General features: G+C 43.2%; 1 protein-coding gene across 9 annotated transcripts in view; it reads right to left on the reverse strand.

Moving 5' to 3' along the window:
• The window catches only part of SPRING1 (SREBF pathway regulator in golgi 1), a 186,546-nt gene that overhangs the window by 113,867 nt on the left and 55,674 nt on the right, over positions 1–17,005 (reverse strand). The window contains exon 6 of one of the 9 annotated variants that reach the window (XM_043901763.1): positions 14,027–14,070. The exons of the other annotated variants lie outside the window; for them this stretch is intronic. Coding sequence (XP_043757698.1) covers positions 14,042–14,070 — 29 coding nt within the window. The 3' untranslated portion in view covers positions 14,027–14,041. Of the gene's footprint in view, positions 1–14,026; positions 14,071–17,005 lie in introns of those variants that run through there. 9 annotated transcript variants of the gene reach the window in all.

Below are 17,005 nucleotides of genomic sequence, written 5' to 3' on the forward strand. Positions count from 1 at the left end.
AGCCCCCACTGCACTTAGGGAAATTGCCATGACAGAGGAGATGAGAAGAGCAATGGAGGAGGAGCACATTTGTTAACCGGCGTGTATCTTCCTCTGTGATTAACATCTGGCACATCTTCTCATATCTTGATTTCATTTAAGTTCAGTCTGATTCCTTAGCTCTTTCTGATTCCTTAGCTCTTGACGTGTGATCCTGTGCCTTCCTCGCTCCTGCTGGAAGACCCGGCGTCCTTCAGGTGGGGGAGAAGGCTGTGGTTTGTGTTAACAATGATCCTTTGCTGAATTCCACGGCTTATCTGACCTCAACATTAATGAATATTTATAGGGAGCCAATAGGGAGCATTTGCAAATTTGGCTCGGGCCAGACAGGTGAACACTTGCAACCAAGACGACTACCTCGCCTGGTGTAATGATGGGCACGAATATGGAAATACACCAAATTACACAAACAGGACAGGCTGGCTCTTCTCTGCATTCTGTCACTGACCTCGAACGCCTTAAAATGCAGAAAACAGGACTTGAAAAAGCCATGCGTCATTTGGGTGTCCTGGGAATGCCAATTGATGATCTGAGACCCAGGGACTCTCTTGGGAGTCAGTTGGAGGGTGACAGTCGGCGGGTAGTGCTAGGTGAAGATGCAGCTGGGGCCTGTGCCCACAGTCACGCTTTCTCCTCACTCTCTCCGCTCCTCCCCTCTGTTAGTCTCAGAAAGGTGGAACCTATGTTTCGCTGGTGGGTGACGTGGGGGCCGCCACAGGCCCTGGAAGTCAAGCATGTTCAACCTCTGGTAGTACCTTGCATTGTCGCTCTCAGTCACTGTGTCAGGCACAGGGGGCTGGCGTTAGCCCCACTGAGCAGAGCAGGGTACTGAGGCGGCGAGAAGAAGGGACACGGTGATTTGGGAAGGGGACTGGGCTCACTGGAGAGGTGGGAGGAAAAGCCCAGCTCATCTCTTGACTCCCTGGCTGAGGTTCTAGCTGTTGCTCCCGGGGTAAATGTGTTCACTGATGACTTTCTCTCTCCAGGCTCCTTTCTCCAGGTCAACATCCATTTCTTTCCTTTCTCTTCCTTCTTCCCTGCATCTTTTAAACCGAAGTTTCTCATTCTCAACACTATTGACAGTTGGGGTCAGGTATTCCTTGGTCTTCAGGGGCTGTGCTGTCCCTGCAGGATGTTCAACAGCATCCCTGGCCTCTACTACCTACCAGACGTCCACAGCACCCCAACCACGTTGTGAAAATGAAATGTGTCAAATTCACAGAGACAGAAAGTGGAATGGTGGTTACTGGGGCTGGAGGGTGTAGGGAAAGGGGGAGTTACTGTTTAACAGGTATGGGGTTTCAGTTTTGCAAAATGAAAACAGGTTTCTGTGAATGGTTGGCGGTCGATGGTTGCACAAAAATGTGAAGGCACTTAATGTCATTGAACTGCACACTTAAAAGTGGTTAGGATAGTAAATTTTATGTATGTAGTATCTACCGCAGCGAAAAACAATAGTCAAATAAACGACTTAAATGGAAAAGAAACTAGAGCTGAGTTCAATAGGGAAACCCCAGGGGTGTGACAAAAGCACTGGCATCGGATATTTGAATTCTTGTCTCCGTTATGACTTTTGTTCTCGCCCAGCATAGAGGAAGGAGAGCATGTGGACATAGCCATGCTTGCCCCCCAGGCTGGAGAGCCCCCAGTGACCAGCGAGAGTCCTGGATAGCATTTTCTGTTTCTCATGTCCTACCACTCTCCCCCTGCCCCCCATCCCACATTAAAAATATTACTCATCATCTTAACCCAAGCAGCAAACAGAAATAGCAGTTGCCTCCTTGTGTCTCTCTGTCACGTCCCTGTGATCTCTTGTTTGTAATGATTTTCTCGAGATTCTTGAGACACTATTTTAAAATCCCCTACTGGCAGAAAGGGAGATTGCACCTTTTCCAGGGTGGCCTCCTAGCACCGCACAGACCAACCCATTGACTCTCCAGATAGGAAAAACTGAGGACAATTTTTTCCAGTCTGCCACCGTGAGTGACAGGGGAGAGGGGACAGCTGCTGTCCCCTCTCAGTGGGCTTTCCAGAAGGAACTCCCTCCAAGACTGTGCAGTTCAGTGGTCAGACTGGCTCCACCCAGGCTCTGCGCGGAATTTCCGAGGAATGGGGTTAATCTATGCGGTCCCAAAGATGACTACCAGAGGACTCTTAAACGGAAATGGGTGCAAGGTTAGAAAACATTGTCACTCCAGTCTTTGAGAGGTGAAGCTGCCCCGGGTCAGTGACTAGGACCTGCTCTAAAGCAGCCGTGAGGGGCAGCGTGGCACGGGTTATGCAGTGTTGTACGCAGTGGGTATGGCATCATTTAGCAAGGTGGAAAGGCAGCAGGTTTTCCAGACTGCTTTAGCACTCTTAAATTACCCTTCAGAAGGAGGTATGAGTGAACTGAGCAGCTGATGATTCTAAATGGGAAGACTATAAGGTGTGTGTTGGGAGCGGGGCTTGTCTATAGTCAGCTTAAGATTTCAGACAGAAGTGAGACGGCCTGCTACTCTCTGTTGCCAAGCCACGAAAGTCTGTCTCAAACAGATGAAGGTCAGAGCTGGAGAGTCTGGGTGACAAATACTGGCGTAGTCTTATTTTGAGCAACCTCGGGTTATTTCATCTTCCACTGTGCTCCTTGGGAAAATATTTTCCAGGAGCCAAACTGTGTCCAGGCGCAAAACAAAACCCGTTCATCTCGCTGGGAGTTAAATAGCGAGGGAAATGGAATTTAGCATGTTTCTGTAAATATTCATTAATTCAGCAAAGTGATCTTAGCATGCGCAAGGCGCTGTGTTCCCTAGCTCTGTGGCTATCAAGATTAAGAGTGTTTTAAAATGACATATGTTTAAGCAAAGATACCTAGTGTTTAAATACCAATGAATCTCCCTCATATTAGGACAGAGATCAGCTCGAGGTCCAGTGTGGCGAGCCGGGGACAGCCCTCTCCCTGGATGATGGAAACAGCCTTCTTGTTTGATGTTACTTCTGCTAACTACGCTTCTCAGAGTGAAGGTAAACATGAAGGCCAGGGGAGTTTCACAAATATTTGCTCTTTGGTTAATATTAATGTATATTCATGTTTACTCGAATTTTCAAGTATACCCTGAATTGGTACCAACTGGCCATAAATGAACGAGTAGCAGAATCAGTGAGAGCAACACGGGAACAGGTGCTAGCTTCTTCACAACCATATCAGAGCCCTTAAGTGCTGTTCAGGCATGTCTTTTCTTTTTTTTCCTGTTTTTCATCTTTATCACCAATATTAAGCCCCAGTGTTGAGGAAGAAGAGACATTCTTTCTAAGCACCCCATGGAAGTGTCCCTTTTCACAATCTTAGTCCCGGACTAGCATCCAAGAGTGAGTTATCATTCCCATTTTACAGACTGAGGAAACAGGCACAGAAATGAAGTCATTTGCCAAAGGTCAAATGATTGGAGCCCAGGGCTGTTTGACTGCAGGCTCTCTATTATTATGCAAATCAACGAAAACATATGCTTTCCTTTACCTGGCATAGAAGTATGGAAAATAAATGAAATCAGAATTTGTTTTCCCTAGTTCATTATGAAAGGTTGTTTTTCAGATCACTAATCATCTGATAGAGAATAGGGAAGGGATGGGGAAACTGAGAACTCAAACACCCCAAACCATTGGCGGTTACAGATGAAGCATCACTGAAATCATACTGCTGATCACTGGGAAAATACAACTCGATTTGAAATGTTTGATCTGCACCCAGCGTTCAGCAAGCTCACTTATAGCATAAATTAAAACAGATTAGCAACAAGGGCAGAGAAGCAGGGGGTCATTTTGAGAAGAGGAGAGGCTTTGGAGTCAGAGCACCCTGGGCCCCATATCTGAGTGCCCTCTGCTACTTCTAAGCTGTGAGACCTTAGGCAAACTGTTTAACCTCTCTGAGTTTCAGTGTCCTCATTTATGAGCCGAAGATAATAACACTCCAGGAGGGTTATGGTGAAGTTTAAATAGGACAAAGTATACGAACACCCAGGCTTCCCAGGTGGTGCTAATGGTAGAGAACCCACTTGCCAAAACAGGAGATATAAGAGATGCAGGTTTGACCTCTGGATCAGGAGGATTCCCTGGAGAAGGGCATGGCAGCCCACTCCAGTATTCTTGCCTGGGGAATCCCATGGACAGAGGAGCCTGGTGGGCTACAGTCCATAGGGTCACAAAGAGTTGGACATGACTGAAGCGACTTAGCACACACGCACGCATACAAAGCACCCATCCCATTGGGGATGATCAATAAATATTGATTTCTTTCTTTTCTCCATTCATTAGATTATAAAATTGTAACAAGTGTCTGAGGCAACTTCTAAGGCTAGGTTGAGAATAATATTAATAGACTGTGAAGGAATTAGGAAATAATCATACCAGGAAATTTATTTGAGGCAGAAAAAAATGCTATCTATCTTTATGATCTAAATGTGTGCATCTATGACCTACATACATGTACTTATCACACAAATGTGGAGATGTGTCCATTTCTGAGTTGGTGCCAGAAAGGTGCCAACACACATAGTCCTTCTTTCTGAGTCAGAGAATTAGTTCAACACAGTCCTTCCCAAAGCGTGTTCCTTAAAGCTCCAATCTTATAAATATTTCCTAAATGGAAAACCAAAATGAGTGTTCAGCCTCTAAGGTTGGAAATCACAGTATACTGTATCTATCCCTCAGAAATTTTAATACATGTTAATGGCAAACCTATTTGACCACAGAACCCTTTTCCACTTAACATCTATTATTCATCTTATGAAACTAGTGTCCCAATAACACATGCTGGAAAATGCTGTAGTTAGACGTTGAAAATCTACTGCATTTTGACAGTATTAAAAGAGAGAAATTCCTAGTCACTTCTGACTTGACCTCTGTTCCCCCTGGCTTTCTCTCTCAAAGTCATTTCTGCTTTCACATGTGCTCACGGTGGTTTATTCTACTTAATATAACAAGAAGCAATTTATTCCCATTTCAGAACATGAGAGCTAGACTCTCATACAGGGGAGGGAAATGACACATTTCCTAAATCTACTGTCCATCATGAGGAACAAACAGAAAGTGGTGCTTGCACCAGTGTGGGCAGACACTAATTTTGGCGCTTAAAATCCCTTAAAAGTTCAACTGCCCGTATTTGACACATCAAAGAGGATTTTATTGGGCACATCAGAAGGGTGTTCGTTTCAAAAGAGCCACAGAATCAAACAAGGACATAAAAGCGTGATTTATCACTTTGTCAAGGTTCGGCAAGGTCCCAGTCCACAAGCTAAGAGCCCCTAAAGCGAATAGGAGCCATCAATTCAATAATCGACAAGAGTCAGTAGAGATAATATCAATGAGCTGCAGAATACTGTTATACTTTAAACGTTTGTTGGCCAATGTCTGCCATAAAGTTGGAACTTCTTGCATGGCTGGTGCATTAAAACGTTTTGAAGCTGTAATCAACAAAAGACCTATTTTAGTGTTTATGTCAAAAGCCTTGTGGGAAGCAGAATTCTAGTTTGGCCCCCAAGATGCCCAGCTTTTGCTCTATAGACACCTTTCCCCAGTTCTTCAAACACCAATCTAGGTACTGCTAAGAAGATAATTCTGCAGACGTAATTAAGGTCATAAATCGGTTGACCTTTAGAGACAGAGATTATCCAGGTGGGTCTCACCTACTCACACGAGCTCTATAAAGCTGAATCTAAATGTCAGAGATTCAAAGAGCAAGGTTCTATATGCCATCATTGGCTTAATGATGGAGGGGGCCACATGGCAAAGAATGTGGGTTGCCTCTAGGAGTTGAGAATGGCTCACAGCTGACAGTCAGCAAGTTCTAGAGTCACAAGAAACTGAATTCCACCACCAACAAGAACAATCTTGGAAACAATTTTCCCCAGAGCCTCCAGATGAAAACTCAGCCCAGATGACACCTTGATCTGAGCCTGGAGATACTCTGAGCAGAGAACCCAGCTCCTCCATGTTGGACCTCCACCCTACAGAACTGGGAAATGGTAACACTGCGGGTGTTATTTTAAGCCACTGAGCTTGTGGTAACTTGTTAGACAGTAATAGGAAACTAAAACAAGTCTCAGTCAACTCAGGGTTAGTCTGGAGAGCACAGGGAGATGATTCTTACGTAAGGGCAGAATGCAATTGCTATTAGGACCCTCTATTGCTTTTCTTAGTCTGGTTTCTCAGCTGACAGTCAACCATCAGAATTAAAATAAAAAACACAAGTGGTGAAAATACAAATCAAGACCACGAGAAATCACTTCATACTCAATAGGATGACTATTAGAAAAAGAAAAAGGACAATAACAAGTGTTGGTAAAGATGTGGGGAAGTTGGAACCCTCACACATTGCTGGTGGGAATGTAAAATGGTGCAGTCACTTTGGAAGACAATCCAGCAGGTCCTCAACAGGTAAAATATAGACTTATCATATGACCCAACAATTTTGCTCCTAACTATATACCCAATAAAATTAAAAATGTACAGCCACACAAAAACTTCAACATGAGTATGCATAGTAGCGTTATTCATAATGGCCCCAAAGTAGAATCAACCCCAATTTCCATCAATGGATGAATGGGTAAATAAAATATTATATACCCATACAATGGATACCCATACAATGGATAGCATACAACATTATGCTAAGTGAAAAAAGCTAGATACAAAGGGTCATGTACTAGATCAATCCATTTATATGAAATGTCCAAAACAGGCAAATCCACTGAGACAGAAAGTAGTAGATTAGTGGTTGCCAGGGGACAGAGGAGGGAAAATGAGAGACTAACCATAAGTATGGGGCTTCTTTCTGGTGATGGAAATGTTCTAGAATTAGATAATGGTAATGATCATATAGGGGCTTTCCTGGTGGCTCAGCAGTAAAGAATCTGCCTGCGATGCAGGAGATGTGGGTTTGATCCCTGGGTTAGGAAGATCCCCTGGAGAAGGAAATGGGAGCCCACTCCAGTATTCTTGCCTGGGAAACCCCATGGACAGAGGAGCCTGGTGGGCTATGGTCCATGGGGTCGCAAAAGAGTTGGACACAACTTGGTGACTAAACAACAAAAGCACAATGACTGTATAACAGTGGATATACCAAAAAACTACTGAAAAATACACTTTAAAATGGTGAATTTTATGTTATGCAAGTTATATTTCCATAAAAATTTAGAGAAACAGAAGTGACAGAAAGCTCATAAATGAAGTGGGTTTTTTCCCCAAATATATCAACTCTCTGTATTTTATTCCATCCCCATCTTCTTATTGTGAAAAGTTCCAAACATATAAAGTTGAAAGAATGCATTCCTGAATATCTTCCACCCACATTCAACAACTGCCAACATCTTGTCATATTTGCAATTTGCTTTAATGCCCTCTCACTTTCTTTCCACACATGCACACACATGGTTTTTGTTTTTCCTTAACTGGATCATGTGAGTTTGTCCTGCCCACACCACAAGCATAAGTATTTTGAGGGTAAATATTAATAACACCTTTTGCATTCCCCAGCCATCTAACAATAAACACCGGAGAACAAACACAGTGGGGTGCCTCACTCACCTCCAGAAACACTATTCTCTAGGGCAGTAACCTTCAAACACTGTGTAAGCAACACAACCCTTCCTTTGATTGATAATCATATTCAGATGAGCTTTGTTTGGTTACCTAGAAAACATCTGTGAGGATTAAATGTAGCATGCTTGGTACACGGTGAGTGATCAGTAGCTGGCATTATTGGGTCACAAAGAAACCAGGTTTCACTAAAATAGTAAATGGGTAGCTTAAGCTTGAGTACAAACAACATGTCGAAAGAGTCTTCTGAATTAAGTAAGTTAGTTAACGCAGTGAAATTTATGTCCTAGGCTTATCATCTAGTACAGAGACGATAGCTAGGGTTTGTTGACTGGTGGGGAACACAGGTTTGCTATGATTGATTAGTGATGTCTGCCATGGCACCGGACCTTCTCTAATCTGAATGGACATGTCTTCCACGTCTGATCTAGATTTACAAATGCAGCATGAACGCAGAGTAGAGGCCTGACCAGTCAAAAAGCAATTTCAATAAAGACATCTAGGTTCTCACTAAACGTTCTTCACTGTGCCTGAGTTTTTCTTTCGGGTGTCATTTTCCTGCTTACCTATGCAACCTCCCACCCACGCTGTTCTCCCACCATCCTTTCTCTATTACCCAGATGACAGAAACCAGAGAGTGAACACATGAAAACATCATGTGGTATCATTGCAACCAAATTCTAACATGCTGGTTACGAGTGCCTAGAAGCATGAAGAGATGAATAAGCATCATAAGGAGTGAAACCTCCCTTCCCTTCCCCCTCAGCTTGAAATAATTCAGCATTTCTTCCTTTTCCTTCTCTGGGAAGTGGCTTCCAGGTACAATTCCTCAAATGGCAGATTTTTAAACATATCTACATCAGAACCTTATTCACAATCTTAAGTGAAGACTGAGTGCGCCAAGCCAGGGTGATGATAACAGTGAACTCTTTGGCATTTCATTCATGGTATTCAGTTAAGTCATCTCTTTTCTATGAAGACTTTCTTTGGAGTACACTCTAGATAATAATAACCACTTGCATCTATAACATAATACTTTTCAAAGAATTTTCATCAACAATTGTCTAATTGATTCTCATTTTACAGATGAAAATTCAGATGTCAAAGCATCTGAGAAGCTAAGTGAACTCTCTGAAGTCACACAGGATGGTACAGCATGGTCCAGTGTCTCTCCCAAGAACATTCTTTGGGAGTAGCAGAAAGAGGCTGGCCCACTTACCAGCTGCTTGAGAAATACTGGCAAGATAGCAAACCTCACTGAGCCTCGATTTCCTCTTCTGTAAAACTTCAAAAGTTATAGCTACCTTTTAGGCTTGATATGAGAGGTAAAGATGGATAAAGTGCCTATCCTCTTGTGGAATGCTGAAAAGTGGCCCTCCAAAGGTATATATTTACTTCCTAAGTCCCAGAATCTGTGAATATTATGTCATATGGCAAAAGATGTGATTAACCTGAGGATTGTGAGATGGGAAGGTCATCCTGGATTAACCCAGCAGGCCCTAAATACAATCACATGTTTCTAGAAGAGAGAGGCAGGGGGAGATTTGATACTGGCACACAGAGGAGAGAAAGTTGATGTGAAGACAGAGGCAGAGATTGGAGTGATGTGGAACACAAGCCCAGGAATGCTGGCGGCCACCAGACACTGGAAGAGGCTAGGAATGGGTTTCCTTTAGAATCTCTGGAGGGAAGGTGGTCCTGCTGACACCCTGATTCTGGACACACACATATGTACTGTATGAACGTGCGCATGTGTGCCCTCACCCCCCCCCACACACACACACAATAAGGTAATGACGGTGCCTGTCTAGGAGTGTCGCTGGGAGGATGGAACGGGATGACGCCTGCTCCAGGTCTGGCACAGTTCCCGGCACATCACTCTCATGCAGTAGCTGTGGGATATTATCTCAGTAAGGAAAAGCCAGTGTCTCAAAGTAAAACTCAAACTGAAGGTAGAAATCTAGGTGAGTTTCCTGTCGCTGCTGTAGCAAACGACCACAAACTGAGTGGCTCGCAACAACACAAGTCTGTCGTCTCACCATTCTGGAGGTCGGTGGTCTGAGATGGGCCCTCAGGGCTGCCTTCCTAATGGATGCTTTGGGGGGAATCTTCTCCCTTGCCTTTTCCGGCTTCTAGAGGTCACTCGTGTTCCATGGCTCTTGGCCCTACCTCACTGCTACCTCCACTTCCGTGATCACATTGTCTGTGACTCTGACCTTCCTGCCTCCCTCTGATGAGAACCCTTGTGATCACATTGAGCCCGTCTGGATAATCCACACTAATTCCCCCATCTCCAGATTCTTACCCACATCTGCAAAGTCCCTTTTACCACATAAGGCAGCAGATTTGCAGGTTTTGGGAATTAGGTGGTGGACACTCTGAGGGGCCGTTATTTTTCCTCCCACAGAAAACCTCGGTGCTCTGCTTCTCCCATTAGAGGGCAAAGAAATCCTCTAAATGGACCTGCTTTTTAATTGAACATAGTGGGGAAAGATGGAAATCTGCATTTCAATACAATATTTATAGTCAGCAGACATGTTTACATGTTCAGGAGCTTATTTAAATAAGGAGACTTAGAATCAAACAGGCAGATCACTTACCTCATACACATAAAAACGGGGTGGAAAGAAGACCCTAGATAATGTTCGTCACTTTCTTTTAAAACCATGGACACCGATCACACACAGCAGCATTTGTGCAGCAGCTTGTCAGCAGCTCATATAATCAATGGGAACATTCATCTCAACAATATGTCCAGCCATCTACTTTCCATGACATCACTGTTTCTTTCCACAGAAAAGAACTCAGCAAACTTTCCCAAAGGAGCACATTTTGGCTCTCTCCCTACTCATTTCTCTGTGTCTTCTACTTTCTTTCTTTCTGTGAATCTTGAGCCAGACGGTCCCGGTTTTGCATCTATCTGCTGCCTCTGTGCCCCAGTGTCTGTCCCTTCCTTCCTTCCTCTCTCTGAAAACCCTGCCTCTCTCTCAGCCTCTGCCTGGAAAAATCTTCTCACTAACTCGGATGTTCAAACCTGACATACAAAGGGGAGCTGCTGCTGCTGTTAAGTCGCTTCAGTCATGTCGGACTCTGTGCGACCCCATGGACTGCAGCCTACCAGGCTCCTCCGTTCATGGGATTCTCCAGGCAAGAGTACTGGAGTGGGGTGCCATTGCCTTCTCCTACAAAGGGGAGGGAGGGTGTCTAGTGTTGGTGGTATTTAAGACAACCTGAGAGAGGAGAGAAGTGGCTGCCTGGGGTAGGGTTCGGGGACTGAGGGGCACAGGAAGTCACTGCCATTGGGTATATGATTCCTATCATGAGCATTGCACAACTTTGTGACTATATTAAAAAACCACTGATCTGCTCACTTTTCATGGGTAAATGATATCTCAGTAGAGCTTTTTTTTTTTTTTTAAATATTGATTGATTTGGCTGTGTCAGGTCTTAGTTGCAGCATGTGGGACCTTTGATCTTCATCGTGGCACACGGAATCTTTTCGTTACAGCACGTGAACTCTTAGTTGCAGCATGTGGCATCTAGTGTCCTGACCAGGGATCAGACCCAGACCCCCTGCATTGGAAGTGCAGAGTCTTAGCCACTGGACCACCAGGAAAGTCCCAATAGAGATAGTAAAAAAAAAAAAAAAAAAAAGACAATCTAACAGGCTGAATTAGTAAGAGTAGGTCTCCTTCCCTTAGGAAAAGTGCCTGTTTTCAGTATATGTAATAGGCCCTGTGTCCACTGGAGGAGACAGTCAGGTTAATGGACTATGACACAGTGACAAGGTAAGAGTTATGACACAGGGAAGCAGAGAGTTTCAGGAATACAATAGGAACCAGCAGACCTGAGCTGCATTTAGCCTGTCTGTCCCATTGAAGCCAGAAATCCACCCCTAGTAAAATCGTCTCTGACCCCCCAACACCATTCACAATGTCCCCTTGCCTCACTGCACCATACCCTCTACCGCCCTACTAGTTCACCAGTGGCTGGGTTCCTGGGTCTCTTCCTGGTCTCTGCCTGGCTACTCTGCCTAAGCCAGTGAGGCAGGCCAGGCTAGGGCACTCTTCCCAGCATAGGTGACACTTCATCTCAGACTTGAAGGACATTTAAGAGGCAGCCAGGTGAAGAAAAGACAGAAGAAAGCATTCCAAGCCAAGGATGCACCTGTGCGAAGACACGGGAGTTAGAAGCACATTTAGTCAAATTCAGGAATTATAAGTAGTTTGCATGGCCAGGCCATCAGGAGGGTGCACACCATGGACAGGGGAATAGCAGCAGCCACACAATGGGTGTCATGCTGAGGAGTTAGGACATTATGCTGAGGGTTATGGTTACTCTTCAAACACCTATGAGAGATGTGACTGTTCACAGCAGCACTATTCACAAAAACCATAAAGGCAAAGCCACTCAAATGTCCATCCACAGATGAATGGATAAACAAAATGTGGTGGGTCCTTGCAATGGAGTGTTATCCAGCCACAAGAAGGAATAAAGCAGTGACACAGGCTACAACATGGATGAACTTTGAAGTCATTATGCAAAGTGAAAGCCAGATATAATGAACAAATATTGTACCATTTCATCTGTATGAATTATCTTGACTAGGCAAATTCACTGAGAGTATAAGCACATCAGAGAACATCAGGGGCTAGTGTTGGGGTTAGGGATAGAAAGTTACTGCTTCCCGGGTATGGGATTTCCTTTAGGGGTGATGGAAAAGATTGGGAAGCAGACTATGGTGATGGTTGCACCATGTGATGAATGTAATTAGTGTCGCTGAAGTGTACACCTTAAAATGGTCAAAATGGCATATTTTATGTATGTATATTTCACCACAGTTTTTTTTTAATATGAGAAGCACAAACGTTCATACAGTATTATTCAGAATAGCCAAGAGGTGGAAGCAACCGAAATGTCCATCAGTAGACGGGAGGACAAACAAAATGTGGCATGTCTATACAATGGAATATTATTCAGCCATAAAAAAGGAATGAGGGGCTGACATCTGCTACGAATGGATGAACCTCCAAAACACATGCCAAGTGTAAGAAGTCAGATACAGATAGTCACATACTGTATGATTCCATTTATATGAAATGTCCAGAATAGGTAAATCCATAAAGATAGAAAGTAGATTCAGTATCTGTAAGAGGCTAGGGGAAGAGGCACGGAGAGTTACTTCTTAATGGGTATAAGTTTCCTTTGGGGGCAGTGGAAGTATTTTGGAACTAGACAGAGATGATGGTTGCACAGCACTGTGAATGCACTGAGCATAAGTGAATTATATATACTCTAAAAATTAATCAATCTTATGTTTGCAACCCTTTGGACTATAACCCACCAGGCTCCTCTGTCCATGGGATTTTTCAGGTGTGAATTTTACCTCAATTTTTTTTTAACATATGAGAGGAAAAGCTTCCTCATCCAGTAAAAATCTGTCCCACAATTTGAAGGGTTTACATCACTGAGCAGAACCCAAAGCCCAAGGCAAGGTCTCCACTCTCAAGCAACATTTTCCTAATTCCTCAGGAACCCCTGTCGGCCAGACAAAAGAGGAGAGCCCTGGCACCTCAGCCTACAATGCAGCAACTTCCAAACTGAAACCAAAGATGAGAGCTGAGAAAAGAAGGCAGATTCTAGGTCATTTCGAAACAGCAAGCCCTGACTTCTTCCTTAGAACTACAAAGCAGAACTTACACGTTAAAGGGGCACGATCTGGTCTGCCTGGGGATGAGGGCAGCTGGGTCTGTGTGTTTGGAAACCATTGCAGGAAAAACCTGCAATCTAGAATCATCTAGAAATAATTCTAGAGAGTGCAGGGCCACCATGGACTCCTTTTCCCAGCCCTCCTGTCCACCAATGTACTACTTTTTAAAATTCCCTCCAGATAATGATTTATTTCCACCCCTGGCTTTTGATCTTTCTTCTAAAACCACAATCTTATTCCTTCTAGTTCAATGAGTTGAGGAGGAACTCAGCAAGGGCTTTAGAAGATTCTGGGGGTGAGAGTGAAGTTAACGGGGCTCCGCACACCAGAGCACTGGCTTGGTTCCTCATGTTCCTCGAGTCCTCAAGTCTTTATGAGAAGCAGGGGCATTAATTTTTCCCTCTGCGTGAATGAGGCCACCCACGGGCCCCAGATGTACAGAGGCAGCGGTGAGGGAAAGCTGAGCCACACAGCTTACTCAGAGCTCCAGTGGCCTCGGTACAGAGCAGCTTTCAGGGTCGAGGAGCGGATTAACAAGAAAGCAGAACAAAGAGAAATTTGGATGATTTTTGTAATGTTTACATTAAGAATTTCAACTGCCTTATGATACTATACAGTAGCTCTCAACTTCAGGGATTCTTGGCTATATGACATTTTTAGTTGTTACAACGAGGGAGGAAGGGGCTACTGGCACCTACCAGACAGAGGTCGGGAGGCTGCTCAGATTCCTACAATACACAGGACAGCCCCTGAAGCAAAGAATATTCCAACCCAGAATGTCAACAGTGCCAAGACTGAGAAACTGTTATACCACATTTACATTAAAAGACTGTTTTACTTTGGTTTTTTGAACATACAGTAGTCAATAAGAAAAGGGAATTTTACACATGAAGACATAAATAGGATCTCAAATGCTTACCCAGAGTATTTCCTAATGATAACTTTCCTAAAATAAAAAATTAAATAACACAGGACCTTGGAATCTTCCTCATTTTCTTCATTAACCTACAAGGCTACAGACTAGGGATTGTTTACATATGTGCCTGAAATGCCCACATCAGGAAAAGCTTTGCCATGGAGGAAATGGGATCATCTAAATGGGATTCTGGGGCTTTGAGCTCTATTTCCAGATGAATAAGATGGCTTCTGTCCCTAGGTGCCACACAATGTGAGAAATTTTCTAATAGTAATGCAAAAATGCTTATAAATATAGGCAAAGAGGTGATTCACTTCTCCTGGGGTATTCAGAAAAAATACCCAAGAAGGAGGATTTTGAACTTGGCCCTCTAGTAATTTTTCAAGAGAATAAAATGAGGAAGAACATCTGAGACAAAGAAAGAGCTAAGACACTGCTATGTACTGAATTGTGTTCCCCCAAAAGAGATGTTAAAGTCATAATCTCCAGAACCTGCGAATGCAACCTTATTTGGAAATAGGGTCATCACAGATATAACAATTAGATCATACAGGAGTATGTAGACCCTTAATCCAGTACAATCGATGTCTTTATAAGAAAAGAAGAAACACAGTCACACACAGGGAGAATGCCATGTGAAGATGGAAGTGGAAATTGAGGTATGCAGTTGCAAGCCAGGGAATGCCAAGGACTGCTAAGAACTACCAGCAGCTTAAAGAGGCAAGGAAGGATTCTCCCCTACAGGTGACGGAGGGAGTGTGGCCCTGCCAACTCTTTGATTTTAGACTGCAGCCTCCAGAATTGTGACAAAATAAGCTTCTATTGTTTCAAGCCACCCAGTTGGTGATACCTTGTTACAGCAGCCCAAGGTAAGTAACACAGGCACACAAGAGTTAAATAACATAAAATTCCTTCATTTTGAACAAACAGCTGGATAATTGTTTCAATTAATGTGGTGGTGAGTAACAGAAGAGTCAATGTTGAAAAGATACCACAGTACCTGTCACATCTTTCTTGAAGGCTATATGGAGGAGGTGTGACTGTGGGAGCTGTGAAAAAGGATGAAAATGATAGAAGGGAGATGGTTTGATAAGCTGAGAATTATGCTAAGAAAAGCTGTAAATGCTAAGATGAGAGGCAACATGCAGAGTAGCATCAATGCCAATTCTCGACTAAACTATCAACTGGGAAATTTTTGAGCCCTGGATATCAGTAGTGTCAAGGATAAAAAAAATATATATTTAAGGCTTTAATGTCAGGATTAGAATCAAAAAGGAAGAGATAACTGAAAAGAAGGAGGAAGAAGAGAGGGTAACGAACATATAGAAACAAATAAATATAATTCTATATTTATAATACCAAAAAGCATGAAATAAAAGTTTTTTTTTAAGTGTGTACACAACCTGTACAATAGAAACTACAAAATGCTGCTGAAAGAAATTCTAAAAGACTAAAATAAATGGATTGATATACCATGTTCATGGATGGGTAGGGTCAAATTGTTAAGATGTTGATTGTCCCCAAACAGATTTAACACGACCCCAACCAAAATTCCAGCAGACTCTTTAATAGAAACACGCTGATCCTAAAATTTATGTGGAAATGCAAATGACCTAGAACAGACAATATAGGACATGTAAGAGATGCGAGTTCGATCCCTGGTTTGGGAAGATTCCCTGGAATAGGAAATGGCAACGCATTCTAGGATTCTTATCTGGGAAATCCCATGGACAGAACAGCCTGGTGGGCTACAGTCCATGGGGTCAAAAGAGTCAGACACGACTTAGTGACCAAGCAACAAACAAAAGAAGGTACACAATGACCAGTAAACACATGGAAAAGTGCTCAACACTAGTCATCAAGGAAATGCAAATGATAACCACAATGAGCTACCACCATGTCCATTAGACACGGCTAACGTTAAAAAGACTGATAAAACCAAGTGCTGATGATATAGAACACCTAGAAGTAGACACTGTTGGGGGGAATGTGAAAATGGCATCTAAAGGTCTGGCAGTTTCTTAAGAAGTAAATATATACCTAACGTACAACCCAGCTACTCTCAGGTATATATCCAAGAGAAATGAAAACATATGTCCACACAATCTCATACACAGATGTTTACAAGAATTTTTATTCATAACATCCAAATCTGGAACCAACCCAAATGCCCATCAACTAGGTGAATCTATAAACAAACTGTGAAATGCTGTTCAACAGTAAAAGGAAATAAACTACTGATATATGTAACAATGTGGCTGAATCTCCTAAACCAGTAAAAAGAAGCCAGACACAAGAGTACACACAGTTTGATTCCATTACATGGAATTATACAAATGGTAAAAGTGGAGTGACAGAGAGCAGATCAGTGGCTGCCTGAGGGCAGAGGTGAAAGGGGACGGACTTCTTCCAAAAGCCGGAAGGGATTTGGAGGGGTGGAGTGTTGGAAATATCCTATACTTTGACTGAAGCGATGGTTATCCAGTTGTAGACATTTGTCAAAACATCAACCCATACACTTAAGACGAGTGCTATTCATTGTGTGAAAATTACACCTCAATAAAGTTGACTAAAAGACATATAAAGGTAAAGTCAAAGATCTCCTTGATACTCTGGGAGCGTTAAGGAGACTTGGCTGGGCTGTGGTTTAACTCTGCTCGGTGTTACAGCAGGCAGCGTTATTTGGGCGCTTTGTTGACATGCAGCTAGACACCAGGACTCTGGGTTTTTCTCTGCTGACTTATGTGTGTGTCTTCCCAGTGCTCAGT

The sequence above is a fragment of the Cervus elaphus genome, chromosome 5, assembly GCF_910594005.1.
Source record: "Cervus elaphus chromosome 5, mCerEla1.1, whole genome shotgun sequence".
Lineage (NCBI taxonomy): Eukaryota > Metazoa > Chordata > Mammalia > Artiodactyla > Cervidae > Cervus > Cervus elaphus.